The sequence below is a fragment of the Eupeodes corollae genome, chromosome 1, assembly GCF_945859685.1.
Source record: "Eupeodes corollae chromosome 1, idEupCoro1.1, whole genome shotgun sequence".
NCBI lineage: Eukaryota > Metazoa > Arthropoda > Insecta > Diptera > Syrphidae > Eupeodes > Eupeodes corollae.
The window spans coordinates 81,696,511-81,710,630 of record NC_079147.1 but is presented as its reverse complement, the minus strand read 5'-3'; the positions used below and the strand labels follow the sequence as shown (position 1 = coordinate 81,710,630).

Below are 14,120 nucleotides of genomic sequence, written 5' to 3'. Positions count from 1 at the left end.
AATGTAAATGATTCTAGTATAGCTCACTTGAAGCGGCCGATGAAGTCGATGTCGTCCGCACAGCATTTGCGAATATCTGTTAAAAATAGTTCCATCCAGGTTAATACCAATCTTGTGCACTATCTGCTCCAGAACTATGTTGAAGAATAGGACTGGAATAGGTCAGATGAGTTATTACCCATTTGCACGTTGCACCGTGTATTTTGTAACGTCATGAGGAATAGTTGGATTAGTTTCTTTGCAATCCCGAGTTCAGATATCGCCAGTAGAAGCTTTTGGCGACTTATTCTATCTATTCTTATTATATTAACGTCATACGGCATAGTTGGATTAGTTTTTTCGGGATCCCGAGTTCAGATACAGCCAATAGAAGCTTTTGGGGGCTTTGAAATTCGTTGGTCTATTCCAGAATGTGCCTTAATATTAATATTTGGTCTATTGCTGATCTGCCCGGGCTAAAGCCAAACTAGTTCATGCCGATAATAGTGTTGCAGAAAGGTTTATGACGCTCACATAGTACGTTGCATAGGATGTTGTAGGATAGTAAGCAGGGATATGCATCTGTAATTTGTGATGTGTGCAAGACAAAGAATCTCCTTATTTGTAGATTGAGCTAGCCTGTTCGATCTTTATGAAGAAGCCTTGAACGTGAAAAACTTAAATTGTGCGGTTTTTCGAATGATTTCAATTTTCGCTTGAAGAGTTGATTGATTTCAGTAGTTTAAAGGAATTGTTAATCAAAACCAACTTTTCGTAAATAATGTAAATGAATGTAAATAATGTCCTGAATTCGAAAGAGTATAAGCTAAGTCCAAGATTAGATAGAAGTGTTTTGATTTATTTTACCTACAAATATTGAAACCTTAACACTTCCTTAATCCATTCGAAAGTAAAACAAATCTTTGTAATCTAACATTCCAATATTGCACTGAAATAGTTAATATTAAAGTATTTTATGGTATTAGAAGACTAAATATATAAAAAAAATTATACAAGATTCACAGAATTCATAGCTACGAATCTCCGATAGATTCAAAATTTAGTTCCCATTATTAAAAACTTCAGTAGTAAATTTGTATCTTACATAAATTCGTAGCTTTGTAATTCTGAGTCCAACACAGAAAAGATAAAGTACTTATACAAGTTATAGTTTTATTTTTTAGTTGATTATTTTGCATGAAATTAATTTAGAACACTTTATATTTTCTTTTGTTATTTGCACTTGCATGAGCATAAATTAATTAAATTGTTTTTTTAATATTTTAACATTGTTTTTTTGTTTGCATTTATTAATTCTTATTAATTAATTTATTCACTTTTGTTATGATTTAGTTGTAGAAGTAAATAAATCGTTATTTATCTTAATGTGCAATAAAACTGAACACTTTCCTAATTAAAAATAATGATTTTTTTTTTTCATTTATTTTTAAACGCTTTCGATATGAATTTCTAAAATAAAAAAATATACTTATGTATAATCACCCAAGGACTTCAATGAGTATCTCAATTGATTAGATATTCCCGTAGAAGAAAACAGTGTTGAATCAAAACTTAAGCTCGTTTGAGATTGATTTAACTTAAAATTGGCACTCGTATCGACTATCTAATATCAACACTAAATTATAATTGGATTTAATTTGTTTTTTTCTTTTTAATTTTATTTCTTATTAAAAATTGTAATTTCGCTTTATCAAATTTATTTGCACTTGTTACATAAATACTTCAAAAAAAAAAATCAAAAATGCCAAATACGTTTTGTTTTGTTTCATGAGTTATCAAAAATTGCTAATTTCTGGTTCCATTTTGTAGACATTTCCAAAGATGAAAGCCACTATTCATCCCTTTTACGAATTTCAGAGTAATCGGAAAGATTTACGAATCCCGAAAAAAACTATCACAAAATACTTTATATTGGCAAGTTTCCGTGTTTTTTGGAATTCGTAAAAGTTTCTGATTACGATGGTTTTCTTCATGAAAGGCCTAATTGTCATAAATTGTACCAACTTGGAAAAGAATCCTAAAATACTATTGCAAAATTTTATATTAAAAGAGGACACATCAAAAGTTCAATTGATTGAATTGATTATGAAACCGCCCTCTCAAGATAATGAGAGAGCTCTAAGGTCTGAATGATGTGTTGACCTGCCTAAAAAAGCTATTTGAAAATGTACTTAGGTCCCTATACCTATTACGTCCGTGAAGTTCACCTGCTGCTCTCAATTAAATCAGATGCCCAGAGAATGTTTTTCTTAAAACCCGTTGTTGCTCTTGATGTATGTCGATCCATTTTGTGGAAACCATACAGTATTCAAGTTGAAACGTCGTCTTATCAGTCCCGGAAATAAATTAAATCAAGCAGCAGCTGTAAGTAACGATCTGTGCTGACAGTGACAGTCCGAATATTCTCACGAAAAAAGTACGAACCAATAATAAAGTTTCGGCTTTGTGACCTTTTTGACTGCGGAGAGGTCGTTCATGCAGCTTTAAATGTTTCTCTTCTTTTTGTGAACAGCTTAAAGTTGTTTTTATTTTTTGACAGCGATCTCAATACAGCTATCCAACTCGTTCAACAAGGTATCTTAAAATCCTATCCAAGATGCCCTATCCAACACGAGCTTGACCGCAGCCTATGTGATCTTTGAAACTGTGGAGAGGTCCTTCATGCAGCTTTTGTGGGTTTTCAGAGGCCCCATGACGGAAGTTTTTTTTAACCACTCCTGATTAATGAAAGTGGGATTCGTAGCTCATTATCGCAAAACAGTGTAATAAGTCAAGACATCCTACATTGCTTCTGCACACCTCATCCGTGTGCTGTAGTCGTTTTGCTGCAATTCTTGGACAATCATCATCTTGTTTGGATGAACATGCATCCTAAAGTTTAAAATTCGCTGAACTCAGCGGTCCGACATCCGTAGAGCCCAAGGCTCGTTTCACACTACACGGTTTTGACCGTACGGCAAAAAAACGGACGGCGACATTTTGTTAGAGGTGCGAAGAAGAGCATATACGGTCACGGCAAAAAACCTGCGCCGCGCCGTGTAGCAACCGTCTACTGCCACTACAGTATACGGCAACCGGACGGCGCGATAAGCTTAGTGGCGTACGTGAGGAAATGCATGTTTACACATCATACGATTTTATTCGTGCGGCAGAGTTCGATCAGCCACTTCAAGACACCATACTAAGCACAAGACACCTAGATATATCGTGTTTTACCGTACGGTTAAAACCGTATTATGTGTAATTAGCCATTGATCCGGTTTAGGCCTTCGGGTTTCTTGCCGTGCGGTCAAAACCATGTAGTGTGAAACGAGCCCAAGTGTGACATGCAACCAACCGACTTTGGCTGGCTTCAACAGCTTCACGCACTCGTTCAATATTTTATTTAGTCCTTACCGTTCGATCACCACTTCGTGCAATTTCAGGTCTTAAAGAAAGACTTCTCTCAGAGTTATTTTCACTTCCAAATCGTATCTAAACCTTGGAACACGACCGTGGCGGCCAATATTAAAATAATTTCAGAATCTTCTCAATGAACGAACGGCCTATTTCAATGAACGTGTTTTAAACAAACCAACTATGCGCAAATCGCCTTTGGCTCCATGGCCACTGAAGTAACATCTCACAACGAGCCGGTATTACCCATACTCACAACAAAACGGTTTCTCCACCTCGCTTGACGACCCGTTAAAATCTTCCAAACCTTGCTGCCGGACCCTGAATAAAAGTGCCAATGGGTTCAGACGTGAAATACAACCAATCGACGAGGGCTGGCTTCAACAGCTTGACGCACTCCTTCACTATTTTCTGGAGTCCTTATCGTTCGATCACCTCTCCGTGCAGTTTCACATCTCAAAGAACGAGTTTTGTCAAAGTTATTTTCACTTTCAAATCGTATTTAAACTTTGGAACACGACCGTGGCGGCCAATACTAAAATGATTTCAGATCGTCTCTGTGTTTCAATGACCGAACGGCCTGTTTCAACGAACGTGATGTAAACATGTCTCCATGGCTTCTCAAGTAACATCTCGCAACGAATCGGTTCTACCCATACTCATAACAATACGGTTTCTCCACCTCGCGTGATGACACCTTAAAATCTTCAATACTTGCTGTCGGACCCTGAATAATAGTGTCAATGGGTTCCTGACTACCGATTTCTGATTTTCCCTCCATCCTTGATGACATCTGATGGAGATCCATTATCCTCTAAGAAACAGGCATGCCTCGACTGCGTAGTCTAGATTTTTGGAGTATGTTGTTAAGAGTCCATTTTATTTATCCGTTTTCTTTCAAGGTTGCCCTCAGCACACCACTGATCACCAAGAAGAACAGAATAAGTGACAATACGCCGCGCCGCGCCGCCCTGTCTGAATCCACATTGAATTTCAAATGTGTCTGTCAACTCTTTATAAGACGTCACAATTGTTGAGTGGTCACAAAGTCAAAATCAATTAACAGCAGGTAAAGTGGTGAACGATATTCCACGCACTTCTCGAAGATGATCCGAAAGGTATTGATGTGATCAATGCAGGAAGAATCAGTGCAAAATCATGCTTGTTAAGCGTCAAGAGTTGGTTGTCTTGTGCGGTCTAAAACAATTTTCGCTTATATTTTGAAATTTGAAGAATGAAAGCAAAATGCAAATAACTCTCCAATTTTCGAACTTTATCAAGTCTCCATTCAGTCGGGGATGTGTTCAAATACGTTTGCTACTTTTGATTCTTCGTTTTGTTTGTGGGACTGAAATGAAAACTTAATTTTGCCGGCCAGTGTATTTAACTTTACATCCCCGCAAAGGCTTTAAGAAAAGAAAAACTGTGTCGAGATACCCTTTGATTCCTTTTTTTGACATCCCACCTGTTTTGGAACAGCTGTTCTTTTACACATAAACACTAATAAAAACTCATCTGGATATCCTATCTGTCTAAGATTGAAGGCAGCCATTAATGTAAGCACTTTAATCAGACATATGTCCTTATTAGCAATTTTTAACTCTTGAAACAAAAATTTTAATTTAAGAACAATACACAAATGTAACAATAAAATAAAACTCAATCTTAGAAAAACGTTTTAACTGTTGGACTTCTTTTTATACGGGATGAACTGTGCAATATCACTATAAATTTAAAAATACAAAACATATTTTTTCAAAAAATCGTTAAAATAAAAAACAACATCTCACACCTTGCATGTTAGTTATTAATTCCACAAACGTACTGAAAACTAGATTTAAGTTAAAAAAGAAAACATTTTTCTGGAACAACCTATTTAAACTTTTGTCCTAATCGAGAAAAAGAAAAACACAATAAATAATTGGCCTTTGTTTTAGAAATATTAAAAAGAAAAAAGATTTAAAAAAAAGATGGTGGACATTTTTATAATTTTTAAGCTTATACTAATATCTAATTGTATTAATCAAATAATTTCTGTTCATTATTAAAAAAAAAAAAAAAAAACACCACTTATTGTTGATAATTTTTATAAATATTAGCAGCACAGTAAAACTATATTAACTATATTTAAACTGAAAGACCTCTTCTGATACTTTGTGAATGTTACCATAATTATATAGTTTTTATTTAGAGCTATAATTCGTAACACTAACACACTGTTGTTTATAGTATATCTTTGTGAATTTACTTCTAAACTTAATTTGTTTCTTTTTGCTCAATAACTGTATCACTTAATATGTAAGACAAAGTTATTGTAAACTTTTTTCTTAAGCAACAAACAATATATAAAAATAATGTGTATGTTTCTGTATGTTTAATTTTACAAATATTATAAATTAGAATTTCAAAAAATGATTTAAAAAAAAAGTAAACCTATTTTTACTTTAAAACTTGTTTTAAAAAATAATAATAATAAAAAAACAAAGATTATAAAAATATTTACTAATTCTCTTTAAAGCTTTCTATTCTATTTTCAATTTTTGTTTTCAATCAAGCTTTGTTTATGTATCGGTGTTTATTGGTTTATTTTTAAAAAGTTTTATTAATCTCTTCATTCTGGGAGATTATTTATTTGATAAGAAAAATAAAAACTAGAATCTATATTTAACAAAACTCAAGGAATAAAATGCAAACAACTTATATATGTTATACTATATTGCGACAGTCCAACCAAATTCGCAGTCATTTTTGGTCCAAACTTATTTAATTGCAAATAATTTAAAAAAAATAAATAAATTCATAAAATAAATCACATTTTAATTAACAAAATGCACATGCAAATGAAATATAACTCATAACTTTACCTAAGAAATAATTTATTTTTCAAAAATTTAAATGAAACATTTAATTGGATTTAAATAATTAAGAAAATATTGTAGACCCTCATAACATAGCACAACCTTAACCATTTTGTTTAATATTAACCCACATTCCGAGTGACAATAGTTGATAAATACGAAAATCACAATGTAACATTTAAGCAGCCAATTGCGAAGACTTTTAATTATTAAAAATGTTAAAAGTATAGAAAAGCATAACAATATATGGTTATCAATTAGGATTTGATCAATTTTATAATGACTAAGGTTTAAAAAAGCATTATTAATCATTTTGAATTGAATTCTACTTAAAAATTTGATTCATTGAATTCATCTCAAGATTGGGATATAACATTTTACAATCACTAATGATTCGAATTTAAAAGACTGCATCTTTTTTGTGCAATCATTTGACTACAATCATTAGATTGCATTCATTGGAGACTTTGTGCATTATTTGCATTCACTTAAAGTCTTTGCATTCATTGGAGACTTTTTGCATTGTTTGCATTAACTTAAAGTGTTTGCATTCACTTCAGGTCTACTCATGGTTTTGGATTCCTTGCCTTTACTTGAAGTCTTTGCATTCACTTGAAGTCATTACATTCACTTAAAGTAAATCCATTCACTTAAAATCCTTGCATTCACTTCACGCCTTTGCATTCACTTAAATTATTTATAGAATTCAAGTTAAACATTGCATTCATTGATTTCACTTTATATTTTGCAATCACTTATCATTCGAACGAACTTTAAAAGACTGCAATCTTTTTCCTCCAATCATTTGATTGCATTCATTGGAGACTTTGTGCATTATTTGCATTCAATTAAAGGCTTTGCACTCATTTGAGACTTCATGCACCGTTTGCATTCACTTCAGGTCTACTCATGGTTTTGGATTTTTTGCCTTTACTTGAAGTCTTTGCATTCACTTGAAGTCATTGCATTCACTTGAAGTAATTCCATTTACTTAGAATCCTTGCATTCACTTCACGCCTTTGCATACGTATTTGCATTCACTTGAAGTAATTGCATTCACTTAAATTATTTATTGAACAATTGCATTCTTAGATTTCACTTCATATTTTGCAATCTCTTATCATTCGAACGAACTTAAAAAGACTGCAATCTTTTTCCTCCAATCATTTGATTGCATTCATTGGAGACTTCATGCATCGTTTGCATTAGTGTTTAATTCACTTCAGGTCTACTCATTCTTTTGGATTCTTTATCTTCACTTGAAATTTTTGCATTCATACGAAGTCCTTACATTCACATGAAGTCCGTGTATTCACTTGAAGTCCGTGTATTCACTTGAAGTCCTTGCATTCACTTGAAGTAATTAGATTCACTTAAGATCCTTCCATTCACTTCAAGTCTTGGTATAAGTCCTTGAATTCATTTGCATTCTTAAGTGAAATTTCACTATTGTAATCAATAACGCGAAATAAAATGATTGCAGTCTTTTTAAGTTCAACTAATTGGTGATTGCAAAATTTGAAAACCCAATTTTTAGGTTAATTCAATCTATATATTGAACTCATAAAATATTGCATTCCCAAAAGATTGTATTTGATTTACAAGCTTCCCAATTATAGGTGACAATCACAACATGAGTGATTATGAAGATATTAAAACATCAGAAGGAAGTAGATACTATAGCAAACAAATATAGGCACACATGATAGTGAATTCTGTAAGAGATTATTAAGGGGCCATTTATAGCTATTATTGAAACCAATCATTGAAAACTTCTGTAATTAGATTAAAATGTCTTGATTGGAATCAAGCATTTAAGGTTAGAGTGGATCATTGAAAGGATAACTAACAGATGGGTATACAAAGAAAACTAAACACTTTCAGTGGAAAGATTATGTACCCAAATGTAAAAACAACAATCATTGAAATCGAAGTTGTCATTTAAAGATTTAAAATGAACTAAGGGTTAAATAATGTGTTTTTTTAGATGAAAAAATGTTAAACTGTCAGCTTCATTTTGACACCAAACATTACAAATTTTACTCTTTTAATCGCTTTTAAATCTCGGAACTAAGTTTTCAACCAATAATAGCTATAACTGGCACCTTAAATTAATAAATTCCCTTTGGCAAAATAATTTAAATTGAATTTAAGTTTGTCAGTAAAATTAAAGTATTTTGTACAAACACAGAAATTTTCAATTTTCAACCTGTGAAAAAAATTCCAATGATTGGTTTCAATGGTAAAAATCAATGACCTCTATAACTTAGCCAAAGGTTTACACGCTGTAATCAAACCAATAGTAGGAAAGTTGAACATTTAGTTTTGAAGGCTGACATTGGTTACCATCATTGAATATAATGTGTTGAGGTTCTAACGATGTGTTATTAAAAAAAAACTATTCTTTATTTAACCCAGAACTCCATTGATGAAAAAGTTTTTTAAAGAACAAAAGATTTTTACTTTTATTATTTAGAATAAAATCGTTCAACTTAAGGTGTTCTTTGTCTAACCACTCGTCTACATTTTTCTATGATAGATATTTTCAATGATCGACTTTCAAAAAAATAAATGATGATTGATCAAAGGAAAACGAAGTATTCCAACATTTGTTCGGATTAATTTCAATAATAGCTAAATACAATTTTTCCTAAGACTTGGAAAATTTAGAAAATTGTTATGCAGGAAAATAAGATCTCAAAGGTTTAAGCCACTTAAGTTTCATAAACAGTCAAATATATTTGTTTTTTTTTTTCCACTACTTTTTGTCGTATGAAAATTAAAAGTTCTTATTTTGCTGAAAATAGTGTGAAGTGTTTTACTTAATAAATCATGTATTTTTAGTTTTTGAAATCTTAATTAATTGCATTGAAACAAATAATATTAATTAATGGAATGTTTATTGAGAGCACTCCCTTTTTGAATTTTTGTAATATCCCATTTTTCACCAGAAATTAACAATCTAACTCCTTAAACTTAAAAATGTTAAATCAAATATCTTCTTTGATAAATAACTATCTCAGGTGTACATTTTTTTTAGAGTTTAAATTCTTTAGTCTTCGAGTTATAAATATTTTTAAATACATAAATAAGATTCAAATCAATCAAGTTTAATATACAAAATTATTAGAATATTAGAAACTAAAATAATTTCGAAAGAATTTTCATACAATCGTCTGCAGAAAATCTTAGGCTTCGCAGAAACATACAAATTGTAAATTTTACTTAGTAGATAATAACGCTTAAAAAAAAATATTAACGAAAAGGAAGATTTTAGAGAACTTTGCTCTCATTTCAATAGGCCAAATCGGAATTTATAGAAAAACAATCATAATAATACCATTCCTAAATGTTATCAGCAAGAAGAATAACAACAGATATTTTATTCACGAACAAATATCGTTTATCGTGTATCGTATTCCTTATATTATATATCGTACAACGTACATCGTACATCGTACACCGTACATCGTACATCTTCCATCGTACATCGTACATTGTAAATCGTACAACGAACATCTTAGATCGTAAATTATAAATGCACGATATCGTGCATCGTACATCGTACATCGTACATCGTACATCATACATCGTACATCGTACATCGTACATCGTACATCGTACATCGTACATCGTACATCGTACATCGTACGTAGTACATCGTACATCGTACATCGTACATCGTACATCGTACATCGTACATCGTACATCGTACATCGTGCATCGTACATCGTACATCGTACATCGTACATCGTGCATCGTACATCGTACATCGTGCATCGTACATCGTACATCGTACATCGTACATCGTACATCGTACATCGTACATCGTACATCGTACATCGTACATCGTACATCGTGCATCGTAAATCGTACAACGAACATCTTAGATCGTAAATTGTAAAAGAAAAAGTTAATTCGGGTTTGTAAAGAGTTCGAAAATTTTGAAATGAGATTTATTAATAATTTTCTTTGAAGGTAGATTAGAAATCGAAATACTGTAATGAACGGGTTATCATTGATTCCTAGGACACGAGTTACATTTTATTTATCTTTTTAATATTTTTATTTTTATGCATATTTTATACCATATTTGTTTTTGTTTTCCCAAATATTTTCAATGTCCAAAATATTCCTCAGCAGCATCTCCGCAAAGAAAAATATTATAACAGCTCATATAAATTTTGATGTGCTTTTAAATATGCAAACGAAATAAATCATTTAAAATTTGTTTTTATCGTATATTGTACATATTCATTCATTTTGCTTCACATTTTGTAAGTACAAAATTCATTTCATTAAATAATAAATTAAGACTTTCACCTTTTGAACCAAAATCAAAAACTTACAATTTTCTTATATATTATCTAGGATGAAGCTGTTGATGGCTCTTTAAGAGACATTGGACTTCTCTAAAAAAGAAAAAAGACCTTTTTTAGTATTTACCTACACCTACCTATTTTTCAAAATATAAATTAAATCTATTCTTTCTTTAAATTTTTAAGATATCTTGATTTCTTTTTTTGACATATTTTATTTAATTTTTAATTTTGTAAAATAAAAAACAAACCATTAAATAAAATAGAACATATTAAAGTACAAAATATAATAAAGAGTCTTGTGGTTGCTTTATTTTTCCATGTAAATAAATATAAACAAACAAATTTTCTAATGTCTTAACATAAATAATAAATTGGCCTATTTACGAGCATATAAAACAATAATTAACAAAAATTAATATTAATAATAATTTTTCATTCCTGACCAATTGTATAGCAACATTAACAAAAATATTTATGTAAAAACTTAAATTTTTAAATAAAACTATTGTTACAAAAATAAATCGAAAGCAACAAAATCAAATAAAAAAATAGAAACTTTAAAAATAAATAATATGTGATTTTTTAAAAATTTGTTATATTATAGACATTTTGTAAAAACAAAACTACTTAAAAGCGCCATTAAATAAAATAGTTTTAAAAATAACTCGAATTAATGCAATTTTTGTTTGTAATAAAATAGAAACGGACCAAAAATGACTGTTTAGTTTGTTATTATTTTAATTTTAAACTTTTAAGCAACAAAGTCTTAAAACCAAAAACTAATGAATTCCCTTATTGAGGGGGAATTTTTGTTTATTTTATTAAAGTTTCAGCTCAAATCTTTGATTTGAAATAGAAAAGGCACTAATCTATTACATACAGGGGTGCCAGAAACATTCCGGTTTTGTTTTTTCTTGTACAATGGAAAAATCAAACTGAATTTGCTGTTTTTATTTATTTCAAAAACATATTGGTATACTTTATAATTACTTTAAAAAATAATGATCTGATGGTAAAAAAAATAAATATAAAATATATAAATTTACCCCATAACATCCCTGCTCAAAACTAACCGGATTTTATACAAAACTTCGAGTCTTGATGTTTAGGTAACGGTTTTTCTTGTCATTTGGTTAGCATAATTAATTAAAAAAACTAAGCAGGTTGTGAGCTGTCTAAATAGAAATTAATTCGATTAATAAAATGGCTTAAATACGTCACACAAACGCTATTCGTTATAAAGTGTTAGAAAAGTATCAAGCCGGTTCAAAACAAAATGTAATCGCTGAAATGGTGAAAATTCCAACTTGAACAGTTTATGACAGATAGGCGCATAAGGAATTTTGTTCTTAAGGACCCTTTTGCGTCCTTGAAAAACATCTGTGAGGATCTAAATTTATCTATAGCACCATCTACGGTAAGGAGTCGTTTAGGGAAATGCGGTCTTTATGCGTTACGACCAGCAAAAAAGCCACTATTTACTGAAAAACATCGTAAAAAACTTTAAATTTCTTAATTAAAATATTTAATTAGAGTTTAATTTGCAAAAAATCATCTGAACTAGACTATAAGCAAATGGACAAGTGTGCTTTTCAGTGATGAAAGCAAATTCAACTTATTTTACTCCGATGGTAGAATTACAGTAAGGCGCTCGAAAGGAACATGTTTAAAACCAGCAAATATACTCCCTACGGTTAAGCACGGTGGTGCCTCAGTGATGGTCTTGGTCAGGTGTTGGTCCGATACATCAAATTGCAGGAATTATGGACCGTTTCAATATAGGGATATTTTGGAATCAACAATGCTGCCATATGCTGAAGAGGAAATGCCTTTGTGTTGAGTTTTTCAGCAGGATAATATTCCCAAATATTCTTCAAAGCTGCTAAAAGAGTGGTTTGCAACAAGAAATATTTGTGTCTTAGAGTGGCCGTCCCAATCTCCTGATTTAAACCCCATTGAAAACTTGTGGGCAGTTTTAAAAAGAACGGTTGGAAAGAGAACGCACACTTCAACAAGCTCTCTTTTTGCAGCTTTGAAGAATGAGTGATGCCAAGAAGTTATTAAAAATAAAGGTTCCTGGACAAAATATTAATTTTTAGTATTTAGTGACAAAAATCCGGTTAGTTTTTAGCAGACAAATTATTGAATTTATTTATTTTTTTGTTACCACCATTTATTGTGTGGATTTTTTTAACTTGTTTTAATTTTTGTATGATCTAATTACATTATAAAAAATATAGAAAATATTTTAAAAAAATGTACATTCTTGGGTAGCAAAACATTGAATAATAAACTTAACTAAAAAAATCCGGAATGTTTCTAGCACCACTGTACATAAAAGGTGTCTCATAATTAATACAAAATGTAATTTTGACAGAAAATGCTAGGGTGGAATCGGATTAAGTGATTTTTGATAAATGATTGTCAAAATAGATTAATTTGATACATGTTAGGTGATAGTCAATTTGATAGCTCAAAAGGTGTCACAACAAATATGTTCTACTAATTTTCCTAAAAATATGAAGTTTCTGTCCCTATGTGAAAAGAGTTAGCAGACGTTTACTCAAAAGACTAGAAAATAGGTCGCATTCACGTCAAGGGATTCTAATTGGCTAAATCTAACTATAAAAGTAGTACAAAATTCGGCTACAAAGTGAATGCACACTGGTTTTGTCGTTTCACAATCAGCTGCTCGGTAAGGATACAAGAATTTAAAATTAATTTAAAGTTCTGAAAACACAACTGTTTTGTGCTAAAACTCTAAAGGTTAGTTACTAAATTATTCAAATAAATTCCAAATGCAAAAATGAAAAATAAAAAAAAAGAAACATACTCTTTAAAGTTTTGAATAGAAGTAATAATTCTTTTATTCGTGACCTTTTGTCACCTTCAGTTTCTTAACAATCTTTATAACACATTAATTCAATTACATAAAATATTTAACGAAAGACGACATAGGGTAGCGTTCTAAGCTATTCGTGGCGGCAGCATCCAACAACTGTTTCTTATTTTATATATTTATTTTTTTTGTCATTATTATAACTGTTCCGGATTGACTAGCTTTGTAGTAAATTGAGTTAAACCATTTTACACAGATGGAAAGCTCTGTGATAGTGAATTTGACTATCAGAAACGGAACAATAACTTATCACCGATTCAACTCATGGTTTTTAATTAGAAGTCGAGCAATTGTCGATTAACCCAAAATCCGCACAAAACAATCAACCGTTGTGTATAAATATGTTTCTTGGGGGTACTCTGAACGTTTCATTTGAAAATTTTTGCATTTAACAGGCAATACGAGAGTCAGTTTCATTGCTGGAGATATTCAGCCCTACCAAGAATTCCATCGAAACTTTTACGAATCCCGAGCAAACTATTACAATAAGTTCGTAGTAAATTTCGTGATACAATTTTTCGGGATTCATAAAAGTGACAGACGTGATTTGTATCGAAAAAAACAAGCATCTGTTTTAAAATATTTCTTAACAATGAAAATGGCTGCGTTCAATCTTGTGTTGAATAGGGTATCTTGGACATCTGG

General features: G+C 31.0%; 1 protein-coding gene across 2 annotated transcripts in view; it reads left to right on the top strand.

Annotated features, from left to right (window-relative positions):
• The window catches only part of LOC129939773 (AP-1 complex subunit sigma-2), a 39,055-nt gene that overhangs the window by 17,507 nt on the left and 7,428 nt on the right, over positions 1-14,120 (top strand). The window contains exon 5 of one of the 2 annotated variants that reach the window (XM_056047904.1): positions 10,626-10,683. The exons of the other annotated variant lie outside the window; for it this stretch is intronic. Within the exon in view, the coding sequence (XP_055903879.1) occupies positions 10,626-10,670 (45 nt within the window). The 3' untranslated portion in view covers positions 10,671-10,683. Of the gene's footprint in view, positions 1-10,625; positions 10,684-14,120 lie in introns of those variants that run through there. 2 annotated transcript variants of the gene reach the window in all.